A 23695-nucleotide genomic window follows, 5' to 3' on the forward strand; every position below is an offset into this window, starting at 1 on the left:
TCCTGCTGCCGGCCTGGGGGAGGATCGGGAGGAGGAATGTAAGATTTCATGCCATCTGATTGGGCAGACTTTTGCTTAGCCAAGCAGATCCGAGGTATATCAAACTGGGGTGGCAAGTCATTCGGGCCGAGGCTGTAGCTGCTCGAGCTCCCGCTTCTCTGCCTTTTCTGCCCTGCGGGCCCAACACCTCACAACCTCCTGCAGCTCTGAGCCTGACACTGCACAACCTTCTGCACCTCCGCTCCTGTTCAGCCCCGTGGCCCAATACTGTTCCACAGCTGCTTCCACTGGCTTCTATATCGGCAATGGCATTTCCTTCATTCCACTGGCGCAGGCCCAAAACACTTGTTTTTCTGGGCTTGCACCAGGGTTGAAGGAAGTGCTGCTCTTGCAGCCAATGCCAGTGTCTCTTGTCTCTCCTGTGATGCAAAGCAACCATTAACTATTTGCACTATGTGGGGCTCCATATTTATGGAGAGCCCTGTGATACAAACAGTTCTACAGGAAGGAGAGAAAAGACACTAGTACTGGGTGGAGGAGGAAGAACAGCCTAGAAGAGAGACATGCTGGGTAGACCCCCTCCTCCAGCTGCTCTTGGAGGGCTAAAATCTGGACAATTTCTGGACATTTTAGTTCCCCTCCTGCCTTCCAGACAGTAGCCTTAATTTCTGTACTGTCTGTAGAACATTTGGACAGTTGGCAACCCTAGTGTCACAGGCTGTACCTCTCTGGGGCAGAGATTGCCACACTAATGTGAGAAACTCTGGCCCAAGCATGAAGGCCTGTGATAAGTCACAGCAAAGGAAGAATTAGACCAGCTGGTCTTTAGAAATGTCACTTTATTAAAATCACATTTGAAATCCGAACATATTAAACATACATTAATAATATTAAAAACCATATTAAAACATATATAACATTAAAAACATTGAAATTTTTAAGTGAATTAAAATTGGAATGTATACATATTAAAAACATATTTAAAAACAGGTACATGGCCACATTGCATATTTCATTTTTTTTAAATCAAATTGAAAATTGGGAATCCTTTTGTCTGTCTTGAGAAAATCGTTAGAATGCATCTTTCTTGTCCACTTGTGTGTAAGTGGGGGGAATGGATGAGCATGTCAGGCAGGCGAGTGGTGACAGAGAAGATATGCTGCATAGGTTGGTGTAGCACGTGAAAGGTGATGGAGCAGAAGAGAGTGGCATGCATGGGTTGGTGGAGCATAGACAGATGGGTCAGGAAGAGAGTGGCATGCGTGAGGTGGAGGAGGGTACAGTTAGAGGAGGGGAAAGTGGTTGGAAGGGGCAGAGGGGAAGGGGAGGGGGCAGATAGTGGGAGTAGGGCTCATTGACCACACCAGACATCATCTGGGAGCTAACAGCTGGAGGAGAAGCGACATCAACATGATGTGCACTTCATGAAGGAAGAGAAGAACCTTCTGCTGTGGCAGAAGATCTGGAAGAGCATCACCAAGGATGTCAGCAGCCTGTCAGTGGTGACCAGGATAGTGGATCAGCTGAAGCATTGCTGGCAGGACACCAGGGCGACTGTCAAGGCCAAGCTGGTACAGATTGAGAGGACCAAGCGCCAGACAGGAAGAGGCCTACCATGCAAAGTACAGTTGTTGCTGGTGGAGGACTTTGGTCCGGGGACTCTTCAGCTGGACACTCTTGCTGGTGTCTATACTGTTGGCAGTGATACAGATGAAAGAGCAGGTGAGTATGGCAGGGAATGTATTTCCGGGTTGAAGAGGGCTAAGGGAGTCAGAAAACTGTAATACTTAGCTCTGATGCTCTTTCTCCTAGGACAAGCACTATGGTAGTCCTCACATATGGGTGACATCATCAGATGAAGCCCAGCACGGAAAACGTCTGAGCATGCACAGCATACCACTATCCATGCGTCCAAGTGGGGGTCTCTATTCAGTCTCTTCTTTTCTGCAGAACTGTCGTGTCGTGGTGGTGCAGCTCTTACTCTTTTTTGAGGACAAAGTTCCACAAAGTGTGTGTTTCATTCTGCGCTGGGTCTCTCTCCGGTTCCCCATTTGTTTTCCATTGGTTGGTGAGTTTTTTCCTCTCCGTCTGTGTCCATCGGTCATCATGCCTTTCCTACCTTGATCCAAAAAACAGCAAGGCAGGTGATCTAACAAAGCTGTGAGGAAACAACAAAGAAGTAGATGCCCAAAAAAAGTCTTTGCCAAATTTTGAATAGGTGGAGACGTATAATGTTAATTAAAATTGCCCGACTCAGGCCGAGTTTCACCACATTCCAGTGGCTGCCTCAGGGGCTACAAATAAACATATATAAATAGAATAAATCATAAATACATAAAAAATCATAAAATAATTAAAAAACAGACCAATTACGTGAATAAAATTAAATAAAAAACAAACAGCATTAAGAACCTCACATAAAGTAACAACAATAGAACAAATATGAAACATCCAAAAAACTTATCACATATACTAGAGAAAGGAGCATATGAGCAACATCATCATTATTCTTAAGAGACATATATATATTTATATTTATTTTTATTATTCAAAAGGACAAAAGATTTTTGATACCAGGCTAGCCCTGCTACGGGGTTTTGACTGGCTGCGAGGGAGCATTAAGCCAGTGGTCCCGCTGGTCAGGAGCCGGCTTCACTTCTTTGTGGACTGGTGGCCATCCGTGAGTTTTCTGTCCATCATCTGGCATGGCTGCAGGCTGAATCTCATAGCTGTTCCACCAGATTCTCCCCTGGGCCCACTTTGGGGTCCCTTCTTGCATTCAGACCTGCTCAAGGTGGAGCTCTCTGCCCTTCTAACGGCCAAAATTACCCTTTCATGACTCACTTTTGTTTGGTAGCGAGTTGGAGAAACTGGCCAGTAAGTGGGGCAAATATCCAGTTCCTTGTCTGCCAGAAGATAAGCAGTGCAGAGCTCCCTTAACAGGAGAGGTTGTGCTAAAGATCAAGCGTTTTTGGTCATATAGAGGAGCAACCTTCAGAGGGCTTGACCCTTCGGTAGGTCTCGGTCTTTCATCTTCGACAACTTAGAAGAGGCATAAGCTCGGGTAGTGGAACCTCCCAATGAAGTTTTGTTGATCCACACCCAGAAACAGGAGATAGGGGGATACCTCTCTCTCTTTTATCAGGTCAAAATCACATCAGATCAGTGGGTCCTAGAAGTGATACATAAAGGATATGTGATGGAGTTTTCCATTGTTCCTCGGGACATGCTCATGCAGTCTCCCTGCCACTCCCTGCAGAAGAAGTGGGCAGTAGAGAGTGCATTGGCAAGGCTCCTCAGTCTGAGGGCTGTGGTCCCAGTGCCCATGTCTCAAGAAAATATGGGGTGATATTCTGATTTATTTTGTTGTGCCAAAGAAGAAGGGCTCTTTTTGTCCCATCCTGGACCTCAAAGGCATCAACCGTCATCTGCGAGTGAAGCATTTTCACATGGAAACTTTGCGCTCTGTGAAAATGGCTGTGCAGTTGGGGGGAATTTCTGACCTCTCCAGATCTGTCTGAATGTGATCCTGAAGCAGCCACGGCAGAGCCCGGTCATGGAGTGCCATAAGCAGGTCTGGTTTTCAGGATATCCACAATAAATATGCATGAAGTATGTTTGCATGCACTGCTTCCATTGTATATCTCATGTATATTCATGCTGCATATCCTGAAACTCAGACCGGTTTGTGATACCCCAGGAACCGAGTTTTCCTACCCCTGCTCTAAACTGTTCTCAGTACTTCAGAGGTGTGGGCAACAAATAATAATACTTGGCTTGTATCAGTGCAAGCTTGCAATTTTAGGCCCTTTTTAAAAAAATAAAATAAATAAAATCTTTTAAGATACTCCCCTGTGACACTTGATGTTGCTGGAAGCATTTTCTCATAAAATGTAGTTCATAGCACAGCAGTATCTGGTTCATGGTATATGAGATCACTTGTGTTAAAATAGCCAATAATTTGTGACTCTCCAGTGACTTGGTCAATCTCTAGGATGGAAGAAATTTCAAAGGAAGCAGATACAAAATTAAAACAGACTTCTGTCAAGCGTATTTTAGATCTGCTGAGCAGAGAGTGTACTTTTATTTTAAGCTAAATGTTTAATGTTTCTCTTTTATATTTATAAATTAATATTGACCAGTAGATGCTTCACATTTTCTACTCCCCCCCCCCCACCCCCATATGCTTGTAGTTTTGTTGGTGGATAAGTTTATTCTTTTTCAGCCTGTTATTTTTAATGAACTTTATATCCAAGTAGCATTAATAGTATATAGAAAATGGATCATCAATTTATGGAGCCCTAAATTTATTATAAAAACAAGTTGGTTTGGGATTCCAGATTTCTTGTTAGCTTTTTGTAATAGATAATTAAAAAAACAATGTTACTTGTGATTGATTTATTGCAAAGCATGGATCTCAGAAACAACTTTAATTTATTAACTTTTCATTTTTTAAAATTCCATTAATAGTTTGCGGGATGTTGATTGGGCTTATATCGGTAACACATGAGCTGCTACATTGGGTTAGCCCAGCTTCCTATAAGCAGCGGGAAGCTTAGAGGAATGGTGTATGAAACAGGGCATGTGTGGAGTTGATTTCCTGTACTGTCCTCTTACCAATTTTTAGCAGTCATTTAAAGATGTCCTGAACCCAGGGTGACTTCCCTGACTTATGCTAAATAGCTTGTGATCCACGTCTAATGCCTTTTTGCTGTTTACCTCTGCTATGTCCTGTGATAATCCTCAGTAGTTAAAAAAAAAAAAAAGAAAAAAGATTTTTTACATGGAATCATGTCTGCACTCTGATCAGGAGACCATGAAAAAAAGAAATTGGGGCTAAATAAATGAACCTTGTATCCAAGAAATCTTCTCGAGTTGGCATCCAAAAGTTGCTGAGGATTTGCCATCCCATCTTCTAAAACTTTCTTCTGAGACAGAGCGTTTATGCTTTGAAGTAAGGTGGTGCAAGGATTGGGTGACCACCTAACACAGGACAGCCCGGAGAGGCTCATCTTGCTCTGGGCTTTCCTTGTTGTATCTATAGACTTGTAGTTCCAGTTTTTCTAGGAGAGGCAAGGACTAAAAAGTCCATAGATGCAATGGACAAAACCAGAAGTGGATCAGCCTCTCGGGCTGACCTGGATCAGGTGGCAACCTTATATAGAAGATCCATCGTCTCAGAAGAAACTCTGAATGAAGCTAAAGAAAGTCTTTCTTACCCTGTCACAGCTTCTTGGGTTGAGTTTCCGGTAACCCTGCATAATTATTTAACTCTTAGTAGCTTCTGTCAGATTCAATAGATGCCTACTCAGGCAAATACTGGGAAATATTTGTAGAGCAGATTTTTTTCCCCCTCTGCTTAAAGAGAAACATATTTAGTAGTACTTTCTCAAAACTGTGCCATAGGAGAGTGGCACCTATATGTGGTTTTCAGGATATCCACAGTAAATATTCCTAAAGTGTAATTGCATACATGTCACCTAGGAGTGGTAAATTTGCCTGTAGGCATATCAAATATTAACTTATTTGATTAAAAATTAAAGAAAGTCTTACTATTTAAGCCTTTAAAATTTAATATTTGCCAGTGTGGGCCAGGGACCTATTCAGGTCAGGTCAGTCTGATTTCCAGGGTCTCCTTTCCTGGAAGCTGGATCACTGTTGGCCAGCTTGTGGGCGCCCGGGCACATCGGGGAAAGTTCAGGAGCATGGAGACATGTTGGGGGTAATCCCTTTCCTGTTCAGTTGCAGGTATATTTATCATTTGAACATTTGAAATAATATTTGCATGCTTGGGGCCTGATTTTAAAAGGCATTTACATGCTTAAAACTGGGTTTCCTAGCGTGTAGCAGATGGACTCAGGATCAGTGGGTATAGTGTACTCCTGATAGCAGTTGGAGATTGATCAGATTTCAATCTGACGTCAGCCCTAGTACATATACCCCTGCAGGAAGTGCAGCTCTTCAGTATTTTCCATCTCCATAGCAGTTCGGGACTCTATGCACGCTAGCAAAGCATTAGAGTAATTTAGCAAAGAAAACCAAAACAAGAAGAAATTTTACCTCTACAGACGAGCCCCGCTCTCCTGCGGTGACACCCATTGGGTCCCTCCCCCAGTTGAGAATTCCCGAGGTAATTTCCGTGAACCCTCGGAGGTAAACCTCGGTCTGGTGGCCGAGCCTCGGTGGGGACCTAGCCCCTGACATCGGGTGAGGCTGAGAGGCAGCGGGTGCAATTTCGAGCGTGGTGGTGAAGGTATTTTCCCTCTCCCCCCCGCAGCCGGAGACCGCCCGGAACGAGACCCGGAAGCGCCGACACAAGGTAAGGTAGAAATCTATTTAAAAGTCTCCGGTCTCCAAAGCTCGAGGAGTCGCACAGGTCGCCAGCTGGGACCAGTGCCACCGGCCGGGTTGATCTGCCCTAGCAGGGCTAGTCCCCGGTCAGATCTGAGGTGGTCGCTGTCACCATCTTGATCTGTTCGCCGCCCTGTCCGCCGCTCCGATCTGTGCGCACAGAGGCGAGCCGTGCACACAAATATCTTGTGCACACAATGTCGCGCACCCAAGTACTGTGCGCACAAGCGACGCGCGTAGCCATGCGCTTACTGTGCTGGGCGCATAACTTTGATCTGTGCGCACAACAGTGTGCACATCTCCCTGAGCGCGTACCAATCCTACACGCACAACTTCGACGCACCGGAGCGCATAACTAAGCCACCCGGGCCCTGTATTTTACGCGCACAAGCCATGGCACCACCGGAAAAGAAGCTCAAGGCTCAGGGCCTTTGCCCAGCATGCCACATTAGAGCTGCACAGCATGAGGAGGCCACGGCCCTGTGTATACAGTGCGAGGAGGCCCTGGGGGATCCAGCCCATGGCCCTCCCCAGCTGGTACCGGGTTCCAGCTTCTCGAACAGTACGCCGGACCTAGCGTCCTCCAGCGGGACCCTCCCTCAAACGGGGCTCCCCAGGGACACAGCACCTCTTAATTTAGACCCAGCATCTATCTCCTGGGTGGAATTCTTCAAAGGCCTGCATACCTTCGTCCACATGCAACCGGGGCCTCCGATAATACGGCCACAACCTCCACCAGAGGACCTCAACATCCCGGGACCCTCTATGCCCAGAAGCCCCACCTTCGGGGACACGGACAACTCAGATGAGGAATCAGAACCCCTGGAGGAAGGGGAACTCCCCCCGGGGACAGAGCCCCACCGAACCATGAGGCGCTTCTTCACCAAGGACGAGCTTCCAGACCTGGTGTCACACAGCTTGAAAGAGCTCGCTATCCCGGGCACAAGTGCCTCGGGGGAACCTAAGACGAATCCCCTCCTAGAGGGACTACGTCAGACCTCCTGTCATTTCCCACTATTACAAGCCATCCAGCAGCTAACTGACCTGGAATGGGATGCCCCGGAGACTTCGTTCAAAGGAGGGCGTACCCTGGCAGCCATGTACCCCCTGGACCCAGCTGCCTAATATCTCCTGGCATGTCTGAAAGTGGATGCCATGGTCTGCGTGATCTCGAAGCGCATTACTATCCCAGTTGAGGGAGGAGCAGCACTCAAGGCTGCTCAAGACAGACGTCTGGAATCCATCCTCAAACAGTCTTTTGATGTCTCCGCTATGTCTCTACAGATCGCAGCCTGTTGTGCCGTGATGACACGCGCCTGCTTATCACAGACCAGGAACAACACTCCTGGGGAAGCCCTGGAACCAGCAGTATCATTCCTCACGGATGCCGCTTCTGATCTGGTGCGCACCGCAGCTAGAGGAGTGTCATCAGCCGAGGCAGCCAGAAGACAACTCTGGCTCCGAAGCTGGATGGCTGACGCATCTTCCAAAACGAGACTCGCAAGGATGCCCTTCAAGGGAACCCTCCTGTTCGGAAGCGAACTAGGGAAGCTAGCCAACAAATGGGGCGAATCCCCACTGCCGCGGCTACCGGAGGTTAGGAATAAGAGAAACCAGCAACCCTTCCCCCGAACTTCCAGGGGCAGAGGATCACAGCACTTCAACCCATACAGAAGCACATATGAAGCGGCTCGCCCCGCAGGCAGGAGCCAGTCCTTTCGGAACAAGCACAACAAAAGGGGAGCCGGCTCGGGCCCAGGCCCCAGCTGCACCCCACAACGAAAATCAGCCGACCCGTCCAAAGGAAGAAGCCATAAGGGGCAGACTTGTCCTATTCTACCAAAGATGGGTCGAGATAACTTTGGACAAGTGGGTCCTAGCCATCATTCGAGAAGGATATTACCTGGATTTCCACCACCTCCCTCCGGACAAGTTTGTGGAATCCCCCTGCCACGACCCTTCCAAGAGGATGGCAGTGGAAGCTACACTGACCAGATTGCTAGCCTTAGAGGCTATAACACTGTTTCCCACACAACAAATAAATACTGGACATTATTCCATCTATTTTATCGTTCCCAAGAAAGAAGGAACGTACCGGCCCATCCTGGACGTCAAGTTGGTCAGTCGCCACCTGAAGATAAACCGGGAGAGTTCCTTACATCCCTGGATCTGTCGGAAGCCTACCTACACATTCCGATCCATCAAGAGCATCAGCGTTTTCTATGCTTCACGATCCTATACCGTCACTACCAGTTCCGGGCACTATCATTTGGGTTAGCCACAGCACCCCGGACGTTCACCAAAATCATGGTGGTATTGGCAGTAACACTGAGGAAGGAAGGAATCCTCGTACACCCTTATCTAGATGATTAGCTGATCAGGGCGAAATCCCCAGAGGAACGTCACCAGGCGACCAACAGAGTCAAAACTCTACTGGAGAGCCTCGGGTGGGTGGTCAACACAAACAAGAGCTGTCTGCAACCCTCCCAATCTCTAGAAATCATGGGAGTCCGGTTCAACACCAAACAAGACGAGGTCATCCTGACACCGATAAGGAGATCAAAACTGATGACCCAGTTGCGAACCCTGTTGAGCGAGCTTCGTCCCATGGCCTGGGACTACCTCCAAGTCCTCGGCCTCATGGCATCCACACTGGAAGTAGTGCCATGGGCAAGAGCTCACATGAGACCCCTACAGCGCTCACTACTATCACGATGGAATCCGCTGTCCCAGAACTACATCATACGTCTTCAGCTCCCGGACAAAATTTGGACCCAACTACGATGGTGGCTACAAGAAGGCCATCTGAGCCAGGGAGTGAGACTATCCTCACCAACCTGGATCCCTCTCACCACGGACGCCAGCCTATGAGGATGGGGAGCACACTGCCAGGAGCTAACCGCCCAGGGGCAATGGAACAAAGAAGAGTCGGGATGGAACATCAATTGCCTAGAAGCCTGGGCAGTCAGACTAGCCTGCCTACGATTTGGTCACAGACTCTGAGACAAATCAGTCAATGTAATGTCGGACAATGCCACAACTGTGGCCTACATTAACCATCAGGGAGGAACCAGAAGCCAACAGGTGTCTCTGGAAATAGACCCTCTAATGTCATAAGCGGAAGCGAACCTTCAAGAGATCTCGGCCGTCCACATCGAAGGGAAAGACAATGTCGCTGCGGATTACTTCAGCAGAGAAAATCTAGACCCAGGAGAATGGAGGCTGTTGACCACAGCATTCCAATTGATAGTAAACAGTTGGGGAACCCCAAACATGGACATCCTGGCAAACCGGTCCAACGCCCAAGTGCCCAGCTTTTTCAGCCGCAGGCAGAAACCTCGGTCCCAGGGAATCGATGCCCTGGTACAGACCTGGCCACAGGAAACTCTATTATACACCGTGGCCCCTATTGGGCGCAATCATCCACAAGATAGAACACCACAAGGGACCAGTACTTCTAGGGGCCCCGGACTGGCCAAGAAGACCGTAGTATGCAGACATGCGAAGGCTGCTGACAGGGAGCCCCCTCCCGCTACCGCCACACAGGGAACTGCTCCAACAAGGGCCAATCCTCCACGAGGATCCAGCTCTATTCTCTCTTACGGCCTGGCCATTGAGAGGAATCGCCTGAGGAAGAGCGGATACTCGGGGGCAGAAATTGACACCCTGCTCCGAGCACGCAAGTTCTCCACATCCCTAACATGGATTTGGAGAGTATTCGAAACCTGGTGTGAGGACCGCAACATCATTCCACGCGTGCTCAAAATTCCTGCGATTTTGGAATTCCTGCAGAACGGACTACAGAAGGGATTGTCTCTCAACTCCATCAAGGTACAGGTGGCCACTTTGTCATGCTACGGAACCAAGAGTGAGAGCAGCAGCCTGGCCTCTCACCCGGATGTCTCCCGCTTTCTGAAAGGAGTCAAGCTGATCTGACCACCCCTAAAGTGGCTGGTGCCTCTTTGGAACCTCAACCTGGTCCTAGATTCCGTAGCAGGAGCCTCCTTCAGACATCTTCGCAGCCTGTCTCTCTGACTATTAACATTGAAGACAGCCTTCCTGGTGGCAGTCTGTTCGGCCCTTCGTATCTCCGAGCTACAAGCACTGTCCTGCCGGGAGCCGTTCCTCAGACTCACCCCGGGAACCATCCATTATACGCACAGTCCCATCCTTCCTCCCCAAAGTGGTTTCTCACTTCCATCTCAACCAAACCATCTCGCTACCATCGCCAGATGAGCATAAGAATTTGGAAAAATCTCGTAGTCTACGCCACCTCAACGTCGGCAGACTCCTAGTCCGATACCTGGAAAGGTCAGAATCCGTATGAAAGACTGACCATCTATTCGTCCTTCACAGCGGGAAGAAGCAAGGGAAAGCGGCCTCGTGAGCAACCATAGCCCTCTGGATCAAAGAAGTCATCAAGGAGGCCTACATAGAAGCAGGCAAGCCACCGCCTTTACAAGTCAAGGCCCATTCCACTAGAGCCCAGGCAGTGTCCTGGGCGGAAACCAAGATGCTGTCACCCGCTGAGATCTGTCGGGCGGTGACATGGTCCTCCATCCATACCTTCTCCTGGTTTTAACGCCTGGATGTTCAGGCTCAAGAGGACACAGCATTTGCAAGGGCAGTACTAAGTGGGCCACAGGCAGCCTCCCACTCGGCTCGGGAGTAGCTTTTATACATCCCATTGGTCCTGTGTCCATCTGCTAAACCATCTGCTACACGCTAGGAATTTCATTTTCCTTAGTGTAGACAGATGGACTCAGCATCCCACCCACAGCTGCCATTATTCATGGAATTCTTGGGTGACATCCCAAAGAGCGAGTGATTCACGGGTAAGCCATGCTTTCCTCCAACTAGAACACCCATCCTACTGGGTGTCGACGTTTCTCAGTTGAGGGCACTGGTGGTCTCCAGCTATAACCAATTCAACCAGTTCAAATTAATCAAGTTAACCAAGTTATAAAGTTATTCAAATTATTCAGTCATGCATATATCCACAATTGCTTTTCGAGGAGAATACTGAAGAGCTGCACTTCCTACAGGGGTATATGTACTAGGGCTGACGTCAGATTGAAATCTGATCCATCTCCAACTGCTATCAGGAGTACACTATACCCATTGCTCCATTATCAGGTAAGTAATTTCTCCATTTTACATGGGTTTTTGAAAATTGCTACAGTATATTTTTTATTTTATTTATTTTTTATGTTTTAAATTTAATTTGTTAAATATTTTACATAAAATTTATGCCATTGAATTGTCCATAGGATATTCATGTGCAAGTTCAGTTTTCACGCGTAAATTACTTTTTACATTGCTACAGTAGTATGTTACATTTACAGATGTAACTCCTTTTATAATGACCCTTTTAGTGACCAACATCAGGAGTTGCCTAGGACATTCGTAAGCTGGCCATACAGAGTGCCAAGTACAATCCAGATCACCTTGTTGGGCAGACAGGATGGGCCATTTCGGTATTTCTCTGCTGTCATGTACTATGCTACTGTATAATGCCCTTGCTTCATCCCTTGATCTGGAATTAGAGAGTAGTTCTGCCAAATTTCAGGCAGGCAGCTGCACACAGCTGCCTTAGGAGTGTATTGCTGCCGTCTCTCTTAGCTTTGTGGTACTCCATTCAATCCTCAGCGACCTCTTCAGCCACTCTGGTTTTCAGGATCTTCCTAATGAATATGCATGAGAGATGGTTGCGTACATCATCTCGGCTCTTAGCTCCAGTGTATGGTAAGTGTAGCTCGTGCGCGTATTTGTTGTAAATATCCTGAAACCAGGTCAGCCAAGGGAGTGCCCAAGGACTGGGAAGAATCACTGCCCTAGCTGCTGCTTGCGGTCGCCCAGCTCCGGTTCAGTCTTACGTGCAGCTTCTTGCTAATCTTATGAGAACACACTACTACTCCCAGGATATGAGCTGAATACAGAGAGTGCAGGGAACAAGGTTGTGTCAGGAGTGCATGAGAGGGGTGCCTCTGGAAGAGCTGCATATCCATAGAAGGAATAGCGATATTAAGACGGCAGCATACTTGTACAAGAGTTTTTTGTTTTTGTTTTTTACAGATATAAAACTCATTTTCTGGAGCTCCTGATGAAAGCTTTGGAGAGATATGTATGCGCTGGTGTATATTTTCATATGGAAAGCTTTACATCGGCCCTTTCGGCTGAGCTGCAGGAAGAAAACATAGTGAGGTGTGATTTGAAGGGGGGGGGGGGGGGGGGATCCTAGGTTTCCGTCTCTTTCGGCTTCATCCCCTTCTTCCTCCATGACATCATCAGTCAGAGCGTGCTCAGTGAGTTCCCTCTGCTTCTGCTTCATAGGTGCATGATGTCAGCTTTGGTTTGGGAGGGGTTGCAAAGAAGGCTATGGGGGGGGGGGGGGTGGCAGGGGGAGGAGAGGAGAGACTGGAACTAGACCAATAAATCTGTTTTGCATCCAGTAGCAGGGTTGTAGCCTTATGTCTTGTAGACCCCAGTGGAGGAAAACGGCTGAGATTCTCACACACCCATCCAGCCTTGTATTTTTTAAATCTGGAAATGTGCATTTTTATATTCTTGAGTATCCACAAATACCCATCTGCCTGATTATTATTATTATTTTTTTTTTTTTTGCTCAGTGCTGATTTTGGCAGAATTGAGTTGTGACTGTCTGACAGCTTAACACACCTATAAATAGTTAGTTCTAGATTTGCCATGGTGTTGCCTTCCAGAGCCAGGGTATTAGTTTTGCGGTAATCTGACTCTAATAGTTAACAAATGTAAATAATGAATAAATAGCCATGCAGTATTTTATGATTGGATACAAATCATTTTTAAAGCCAAATCTGGAAACGGGTATGCAACCTGGCAATAACTGAAATTACTAAGAAAAATGATACAACATTTTAGCATTTTTTTGCCTTCTGTAAAAAGTACTTTTATATTATCATTTCTTTTAATTTAAAAAGAAGAATAAGGGCTATCAAGATGCACTCCTGGGTGTTCAGGCTTCTACTGGCAGCTCAGCAGTGCATCTTGCTAGCCCGCATGTCATGGAACGAGAGAGCGGGGAGGATGTAGCGGCGTTTCCTGAATTATGACATTCCTACTTCAGCTTCTTGCTCGCTGACCTGATCTTTCCCTTTCTCTTCTTCTTCTCCCCTCCCCCTCCCCCCCCCCCCATGTCTTCCTTCACGATAGCTTTCGCTCCCAGAGGAGCAGAATGAAGTGACAAGAAATGGCTTTGATTCCAAGGAGCTGGTCTACCTCATTCAGATCTCTTGCCAGGTAAGTCTCACCGGATGGATTTATTTTCATTTTCCGTTCCATGTAGCGCCGTACACCACTGACTGTGTGTATTCCACATCAAGTAGATCTGTGTCGGCAGCCTATATCCAGGGTGTTTTTCATCAAACGAATTGTTCCCCGGTTGGAGAAACTGGCTGTGCCTTTTTTGCCTGTGGATGGCTAAATCTGTGAGGAGAGGGTATGCTGAGAGAAAAAAATTGTGTTGCAATGAAATAGATTAGACTGTTAACCTAATGTACACTTGTGTTGATTGCCAGGAAATATAGCACTTCTGTTTGCTTGCAAATAGATCAAGGAGTCTGTATCGTCAGTGTCTGCTGCATGCATTGTATAATTTCATTTGTTTAAAGGTATGCCACTAAAATCTTCAGAACTGAGGACGAGCTATTATTTTGTATTTTTATTTCTTCTAGTATTGTAAGACAAGAAGAGGAACAGAATATTGTGATTTCCCCCCTCCCCCCCCCCCCCCCCATGGCTTTTACTGAATTATCTTTGCCAGTGGGTTATTATTGCCCGTTTATGCATGAATGATGACACTCATTGGTCTCCGTTACTAGTGCAATGTAAGCGTGCAGTAAAACCACCTTAAAAACATATATACACCAGTGGCCTTTAGCACGCAATGGGCAATGCAGTTCATTTGATAAATGATTCAGGCTGATATTTCAGCAGCCACTTTAATTAGGCCTTGTGCTTGGTAGCTTTTGAATTAGGAGAATTGATGCTTTCAACTTGCTGTAGACACTGACTATCAAAAGCCACTTGTAAAGACTGGGGTTAGTAGGCCATTTTCTTTCAATGACCTATATTTTTCTGGTCAAGTGAAGAGCACTATTAGTGATGCGGCCTACATTTAAGTTCATACTTGGCCGGGCTTCTGGTTCTACACAACACGATTCCCTAATCTAACATCATGAACCTCTTGCTTTGGGTGATTTCGGGCACTTAAGGGCTCCAGTTCCCATATGTATGTCAGATGTTAGCATTTACTGTGTTGCACAGCTGTTTGACACATTTGTCATCATGCCCACACCTAGTGGAGTTTCACTAAAGGCTTCATTATATAACGTTGTGCATGATGTCACTGCCAGTCTCATAAAGATTAATTCAAAATAGGTAAGGCACTATTTAAGGTAAAGTAACCAGATGGGGCTTTTTTAGAGACTTTGTTGCTTTTCTTAGAGAAATTGGAAATTAAAGTCCATATTTACAATGGGGATAGAAAACAAAAATGGATCGGCCTGTTCCTGTGACACAGTGCAGTCTAGACAGGATGCTTCACTGTGTATATATAAAGAATTGCAGCATTTAAATGAGGTGATTTGTTGTTTTTTTTTAAATGATCTCCTGTAAGGTATGAGATTATTTACATTATGACAGTTCTACAGGGACTAAGCTGTGGCGGATAGTATACATATTTGCCAACATGCAGATGTAGATAACAGACTGAACAAGGAATTGTTAAATTTCTGCTGGTGTACATTTTTGACTTATTGCAAAAATATGAAAATCCATCAAATGGAAATATTGAGTGAGGAAACCAAGCAGTTTACAAGTTAAGTCCATGCGCTGACACTGTTACACAATGCCATGCAGAGGAATTTGGCGTCACTTCCCAGCCAAGGCCTTCTGCTCTCTGGATCAGCCATGGCTGGGAATGCTGCAGAAGTAACATTTCCAGCACCTGGGAGAGGGAATCAGTTGTTGAGCAATAGTGACACCTAGTGGCTGAATTTAGGGCCTGTGATTACAGGGTTCTGGAAGGCGCACTGGTGCGTGGCCCACAGCTGAGGACCATTCTTGCAATATCCATTATAGACCTGTCAATCTCCATTGTAGGAACTTCCTCAGCACAGATATTAAAATATCCTCCTTACACTGCTACACTCACTCCTGAAGTGTGAACCTCTGTGGTCGCAAATGCTCATGCACTAAAACATGTTCAATATATATCACAGTCTGTGTGGGCCAATATAGTTACTTGGAACTTCTTGAAATTCTTGAGAGCAGTTACCCTGAGAGCTACGATGTCTTGTGATTTCTATTACACCCGCTAGTATCTGATTAGTACATTCTGGTATTAACATTTTAAAAAAGCTAGGATGTGGCCTCCTGGGCGCAGCTTTCAATTACATCTCTTGCTTCTTTCATCTTTTCCTCTTTCTCAATGGAGAGATTTTGTGTTTGTGGGTCCATCCAACCTTTTTTAAAATGGTAATTTATACTAATTTATAAGTGCTAATGAGCAGTTCTTATCTGCACAATTATTAAGGCTACTTTTTACCCTTTGGTCATTATCAGGCAGACTCCAGATTTGTAGCTAAATCATCCTTCTCAGAGCTTTGGTGGCTTCCTAAACAGTATAGCAGTAGTATTCAACCCCATTTGTGGGAACACCCTAGCCCAGGGGTCAGGAACCTTTTTGGCTGAGAGAGCCATAAACGCCACATATTTTAAAATGTAATTCCATGAGAGCCATACAATATGTTTAAAACTAAATACAAGTAAATGTGTGCATTTTATGTAAGATCACACTTTTAAAGTACAATAAGTCTCTGAAAATATTACACCAGGCCTTAAGACACCAATACATCTCCTATTAGGAAAACGGACCAAGTCAGGCTGCTATAGAGTCCTACACAGAAACTACACGCCAGCAGAAAACCTCACCTGAATCACGTGCTGTCCCTCACCTAACATAGAATAAAGAGACCAAAACGCATAACAAGAAGCATGCAGACAAAAACTGAATTGGAAACTGCAACAAGCCAGAGTCTCTGTATGCAGTGTAACAAAGGAAAAAAGAAACATCACACATCCTTATAAAACAAATCAAGAAATATAAAATCATCAGCAGTAAAACTGTACTAACAAAAAGAACATATTTCGAAACAGCTGATGAGTGGAATATCCAATAATTAAAAACTCATATAAAACATTTCCAGATACCAACAAAATATTTCAAAATAGCAGACACAAAGATCCAGTAATGAAAAATAATAAGGATACAAAAATTTTTTTGCTCTGCATACCTGGGAACGTTTGATATCCAGGTGTCCTGAGATTGTTCTGAATTAGCAGGAGGTGGGGTGGTTTGCTTGGAACTTTCTCCTCTCTCAGTCACATACCAGCGCTCTCTCTCACACTGGCTCTCAATGACACACCTATACACACATGCTCTCAGTCACTCACATATACAAATGTTTTTTCTCTCTCACTTATATAGGCTCTTAATTACGCATTTACACACATGCTATCTTTTCACGCTTACACACACACACACAGGCTTTCAATCACATAAATACATGCTGTCTTTTTCTCTCACACACAGACTCTCATTCACATGCTTACAAACATGTCCTCTCTTTCTCTCATTTACACACAGGCTCTCAATCACATACTCACATGCTCCCTCACCTAAATCAGCTCTCAATCACACACAGACACACATGGTCTCTCTCTCTCATTTAAACACAGGCTCTCAATCACATACTCACATGCTCCCTCACCTAAATCAGCTCTCAATCACACAGACACACATGGTCTCTCTCTCTCATTTAAACACAGGCTCTCAATCACATACTCACATGCTCCATCACCTAAACCAGCTGTCAATCAGACACAGACACACATGATCTCTCTCTTACTTATACACACAGGCTCTTAATCATACATACACATGATCTCTCTCACACACAAAGGATCTCAATCATACACACACACTCTTTCAAACAAACAGGTTTTCAATCACAAACTTACACATACAGGTTCCCAATGGTAAACTTACATTCATGCTCTCTCTCTCACAGGCAGGATCTCAATCACAGACATACTCTCTTTCACTTATACAGGCTCTCAATCATTCACATACATGCAATCTCTCACTCACACACACAGGATCTCAAACACACATGCTTGCTCGCTCATTCACTCTCTCTCTCCCCCTTCCCCCCCCCCCCCCGGGAACTCGCGGCAGCAGCAGCCACCTCCCAACGCTAACCTCCTTCATTTTCAGCCCTCGCGGAGGCGAAGGCGGAGTCCCATCGGCCGCGGTTGAAGATTTTCATTTTCCTCCGAGCCGCGCTGCAGTCTTCTTCCCGCGCAGGCACCCGATGCTCTCCACTTCCTCTTCCGGGCCACGGGGGGGGGGGGGAGGAGAAGAGAGCACGCCGGTGCCGCTGACTCCAGCTGTCCTGCCGCGTTCCGCCCGGGCTGACAGCATTTTAAGCCCGGGCGGCGGAGGACCGGGGAGCAGCTGGGTCAGCGGGGAACCGCGAAGTATGGCGACACGTGTCTGCGAGCCAGATGCAGCCCTCAAAAGAGCCATATCTGGCTCGCGAGCCATGGGTTCCCGACCCCTGCCCTAGCCAGTCTGGTTTACATATTCTACATAAGGAATTTGCATGATATTTTTGCATGCATCAGCTTGGTTCTTAACCCCGTATATGTAAAAATCTGTTATTCTTGCTTACTATAAGAGAGCCTTAAAACCAGACTGGCCAGAATGACTTGAGATCCATTCCTTGCTGCCAACAATGTCTAAGAAATGCGATACTAAGTAGGAGGAACCAAATAAAGCAGTATTTGTTTTTTTAAAAGTTTAGGAGGAAAAAATTTCTGAATGTCCATCACACATACAAGATACACGGTCCAGGCCATGTATCTTGTGCGTGTGCATGCAGGTAGTGGGAGAAAATGGAAGCTCGTAGATTGAGCGTCCGTTTTCCTAGTCCGCTTGACAGCCACCTCTCCTGTGTACCCGATGCCTCAGTGGCACTAGGGTCGCACATTTGTCCCTGGCTCTTCCTTTTTAGCACGACCCCTGATTTGGAAAGATGGTGGGACTTACCTCTCTCGTTAACTGATGGGATTAATGTTTTAAAGATGCTTTCGGTCATCCCTAATGAGGTCTTGCAGAGGGTAATTTTCAAACAGTATGCATAGTGGTAAAGTCTGCAGGCTTTTCTGGGCTGGCGTAAAATTTGCCGCATTGCAAGGGCGCATTGGCCGCGTTGAAAATGTATTGGATTGCAGGGATTAGCCTCATCTACATGGAATTTCCATGTGATGCGTGCCATTAGCTGCGCGGCGATTTGGTCGTGCTAATTCCCGTATTGGATCAGGGGTTGTGACGCATGTTCCGTCGTGTCTTGAGATGCGTGCAGCGGCTGGCGCATGGTATTGCATCGGCCCCCTTAGATTATAAGAGCTCTCAGGATAGTAAAATACCTACAGTATCTGAATATAATCAACTTTGAAGGCGTCACGAAAGGCACAAAATAAATAATTATTACAGCCCTTCTCACTCTTCCTTCACTTGCCATCCACAGACCTCCTCTTCCTCCATTTTCCCTGCTACAGCTAACCTTGCTCCCTTTCCCCTTTCTCTTCTCCCTCACACTCTTTGCTCGCTGCTGCCACCATTACTCTTTCTCTCTCTCCTCATCCTTCTCACTCTCCTCCTTTGCTTCCTCGCTGCAGTCCTCTCCCGGTCCTCTGAGAGCCAGATCAGGCTGAAGGCACATTCTTCTCCTTCCGATCGGGGCCTAAAGTGCCTCAGTTTCCTCACTGGGGTTCCAATTGGGGCCAAGAATGTTGCCTGTGCCTCCTGGGCCCTGACTGGGCAGAGAATAAAAATACTTCAACTGCCAAGAAAATCCACCTGCTCAGGCAACTGAGCAGGTGGATTTTCAAAACCGTTCTCTTTTAGCAAATCTGAAGAAAGACCTTAACAGGAACTGCGGGGAAAATGGGAATGGGATGTGATGCAATTTACAGATGAGAACTGGAATGAGGTACTGTTCGTTCCTAGACTGATGTTAGTTAATACTAACCTGAGGAATGTATGGTTCAGTTTTGTCCACAGAGTGCATTTCATTCCAAAAAGATGATTTTGGATCCTCTCTTGTGTCTGTCTGATTGCGCTAAGGGTCTAGGAAGGTGAGGAGCTTCGTTTGAGGCTATCAGAGTGGTTCTTGCTCTGGCATGCAGAAGAATTTATTAAACTGGAAAGACCAAGTGACTTCCATGAGAAAGTACTGAATTTCTAACATATTAAAAATAATTCCCAAAGAGAAAGCTGTTTATCTCGCTAGAGGGTGTTCAGGAAAAATAAAAAAAATCTAGAGTGTAGAGTTGTCATATTTTAAATTGGTTTGATGGCATATGGCCCCTAGGGCTCTGTGTTGGTACCATTTACTCGTAGTGGGTGTAGTATGTTAAACTATTGCTGTTCCTATATTGCTGAAAAAGAATGACACTGACTTGTTTTACTTTGTTTTTATTATGTATATTTTGAAAAGTTAATAAAGACATGTTTGAAAAGAAATCTTTGGGGATTAATGCATAAAAATGACGGATGTGGAAAAACATAGATTTAGGAATGGTGATTCGTGCCTTATTAACTTATTAGAATTCTTTGAAGGTGTAAACAAGCAGAGCTGATTGATTTAATGTTTGGATACTTGCCAGGTACTTGGAAACAGGATGCTGGGCTTGATGGGCCCTCAGTCTGACACAGTATGGCAACTTTTTATGTTCTTATGATATAGTGTACTTGGATTTTTAGAAGGCGTTTGACAAAGTCTCTGGTAAGACTCCTTAGTAATCTAAAAAGCCATGGGATTGGAGGTGTTGTCTCGGTGTGGATTGGTAGCTGGTTAAAATACAGGAAACAAAGAGTAGGATTAAAGGTTCGGCTTTCCCAGTGGAATAGGTGGATAATGGAGTGCCCCAGGGATCTTTCTTGGGACCAGTGCTGTACAACTTATTCAGCTTTTAAAAACCCCATCTGCTCGATCCAAACAACTGACAGCAACTAGAAAGACAGCCATAACCCTAGGTAGTCCCAAACTCTGGAATGAACTCCCAATCGCCCTTAGAACACAGCTAAACTCAAAAACATTCAAAAAAAGAACTTAAAACCTTGCTGTTCACCAAAGCATACCTTAATAACCTTTGATCTGGCAGACAAATCTACCCCCGACTGCAATATAAGATGTATAGTTGGACTTCCGATTCATATTTATAAAATCACCCACAGACTGCAATATAAGATGTATAGTTGGACTTCCAATTCATGTTTAAAAAAATCATCATCAGACTGTTACTTAAAGAAGCGATCTAGATAAACAATCACAGGAACCTTTTTTGGAAATTTTGTTAAATATCATTCAATATTATCTAAACTACCTACAATGTGTTAAAAAAAACAAAACAAATGTTATTACTTACATTTATCTACATTATGCTTTTTAAGACTAACAACCTAAAGATCCGTTAGCAAATTTGTTACATCAAATCTTTGTAAACTGTTGTGATGGCGAAGCCGAACGACAGTATATAAAACTTGATAAATAAATAAATAAAATAAATTAATGATCTAGAAAGGGTGTGACGAATGAAGTGACCAAGTTTACAAATGATGCAAAAATTATTCAGGGTAGTGAAAACATAGGCAGATTGTAAGGATCTTGTGAGACTGGAGAAATAGGCATCTAAATGGCAGCTGAATTTTAATGTGGAAAAGTGCAACACACATGCTGCACATAGAGAAAAATAACCCTAATTTTAGAAACACGATGAAGGGTTCCACATTAGGAATAACCACCCAGGAAAAGGATCTAGGTGTCATTGTCGACAGTATGTTGAAATCCTCAGCTTTGTGTGTGGCGGCAGCCGAAAAAGCAAACAATGCAAGGAATTATTTGGAAAGGAATGGAGAGTAAAACAGAGAATATCATAATGTCTGTATAGATAATGGTGCGGCTGCACCTTGAGTATTGTGTGCAGTTCTGGCCACTGCATCTCAAAAAGGATTGAGCGGAGTTAGAAAAGATGTGGAGAAGGGTAGCAAAAATGGTTTTAAGGTATTGTAACATCTCCCTTATGAAGAAAGGCTAAACAGGTTAAGGCTCTTCAGCTTGGAGAAGAGACAATTGAGAGGCATGTGATTGACAAAATCATGACTGTAGTAGGACATTTAAATAAAGAACTGTTATTTACCCTTTCAAATAACTAGCCGACACCCCTTTAAAAAATTGGAGAACAATTTTTTTTTTTTTACTCAACGCCCAGTCAAGCTGTGGAAATGGTTGCCAGAGGATGTGATGAAGACCACTAGCATAGCTGGCTTTAAAAAGGGTTTGGACACGTCCATGGAAGAAAAGTCCGTAGATTGTTGTTACTTTAGGTGACTCAGCGAGACCCACCACTTGTCATAGGGAGTGAACAGCAAGAAATGGAATCAACTTTTAGGGACTGGCCACTGTCAGAGACAGGAGTCTGGGCTCGATGGACCTTTGGTCTGATCCAGCATGGCACTTCTTATGTTCATTTTACGAGCGTGCCGGGTCAAACTGAAAACTTTTAATTTATTTTTTTTTTAAACCCAAACCTTAAAACATAAGGTCTTCAAAACAGCTTTGCCATAAGCACAAATGAGAGACAGCGCTTTTGCAATTAAAAGCCAAAGGGTTTCTTTTTTAAAAAGTTTTAAATAACAGTAAAATATTAAAATAGGACACTTTTTGGAACAACTCTGACCAGGTTGTAGTGTGGTTGATTACACAGTAATGGGTGCATTCTGTTTCTGGCAATAAAGATGGTTAAAGGAGACGAGATACTTTCAGACCTCGGCGCGGATCGGAATATGCTGCCACTTCTGAGGTGGAAACAAAGCTGCGGTCGTCAGCTTGCTACACAGGACGGAGGTGGAAAACGAGCCACTGAAGGGGGCACTCCTTTAACAGGCAGCAGGTTTAAAATAAATTGGAGAAAGCCTTTATTTTTTTTTTCACTCAACGAATAAGCAGTGGAATTTGTTGCTGAAGGATGTGGTCAGGGCAACTAGCATAGCAGGGTTTGAAAAAGGGTTTGGACAAGTTTATGGAAGAAAAGTCCCTAAATAGTTAGTAACCAGGTGACTCAGGGGAAGACCCACCACGTGCCACAGTGAGCGAACAGCATGAAACTGAATCTTCTTTTAGGGATTGGCCACTGTCGGAGAGAGGATAGTGGGCTCAAATAGGCCTTTGGAAAGACCCTTAAGTAAAGAGGCATGTAGAACTGGCAAACATTCAGCAAGTAGCACTGATCAGGTACAGAGCAAGTCTAAATCAATGATGAAAGTAGAAAAGGACAAAATTGCAACCAAATGAAGAAACCAGAGATGCTGCTGTCAGTAAGAAACAGTTTGGCATTATTGCTGTTTCTCGTGCATTCTGCTGGGAAAGCCAGTGTTGGCTGCAAACTGGAAAAGGGTGGCAACACTGATATGTCTTGAAAAGATGTGGGTTTATGCTTTGGAAATAAAAGAATGTAATATTCTCCCAGAGCTAGAGAGGGTCTCCAAACCATCTCCCTTGCCCTGTAATGCTTCCAAAACACGGCTTTGATGAAAATCCAAAACGAAAAGCCAAGTCTGCAATTCTGCTGTGTCAAAGCTCCTCAACTTTAGCTGCTGTGGTAGAAGAGAGACTTCTAACCATTAGAACATTCTTGCAAGGCATGCCTGGGGCTGGCATTATTTCATGGCTGGATTTATTTAAAGGACTTAATCAAAACAAGAAACTCTACAGTGAGGTTAAGTATGCATCCTAAATCTCACCAATGCATATAAAAACTTCGAAGCAAGATGTGCCTTGTACTTGTGTCCTTTCCACTCAAGGAAAGATTACAGGCATCTGTGTTTACCTGATGAGTCGTTGAGGTCTGAGAGGATGAACCAAACAATGGGGACTTTGTAGGAGCAAATCTTGGTACAGCTTCACTAATTGCATTATGGTTGCAGCATATATCAAATAAACTTTTTAATACTAGGTGATTTCTCCTAATATAATTGAAGCTGTCAAAACTGATATGATCATAACAGACTTTTTGCAATAGTTTAATATAAAGAAAAAGTCTGCAGTCTTTGGGGATAGCTGGCTAAGTACTGCAATTTTTCTTTATTTTAAAAACTAGGTGCCAGTTAGTAATTAGTTATATATAAAGATCAAAGACATGATCATGATGGCTGAAACGTTAATCAAGGGCTTACTCT

At 44.9% G+C, this 23695-nt stretch overlaps 1 protein-coding gene across 4 annotated transcripts in view; it reads left to right on the forward strand.

Moving 5' to 3' along the window:
* The window catches only part of ARHGAP32 (Rho GTPase activating protein 32), a 694843-nt gene that overhangs the window by 438761 nt on the left and 232387 nt on the right, over window positions 1-23695 (forward strand). For all 4 annotated transcript variants that reach the window (XM_029573155.1, XM_029573153.1, XM_029573154.1 and 1 more), the window contains one exon: window positions 13543-13629. In XM_029573155.1, coding sequence (XP_029429015.1) covers window positions 13543-13629 — 87 coding nt within the window. The remainder of the gene's footprint in view (window positions 1-13542; window positions 13630-23695) is intronic.

This window comes from Rhinatrema bivittatum, chromosome 12 (genome assembly GCF_901001135.1).
Source record: "Rhinatrema bivittatum chromosome 12, aRhiBiv1.1, whole genome shotgun sequence".
In the NCBI taxonomy this organism is placed as follows: domain Eukaryota; kingdom Metazoa; phylum Chordata; class Amphibia; order Gymnophiona; family Rhinatrematidae; genus Rhinatrema; species Rhinatrema bivittatum.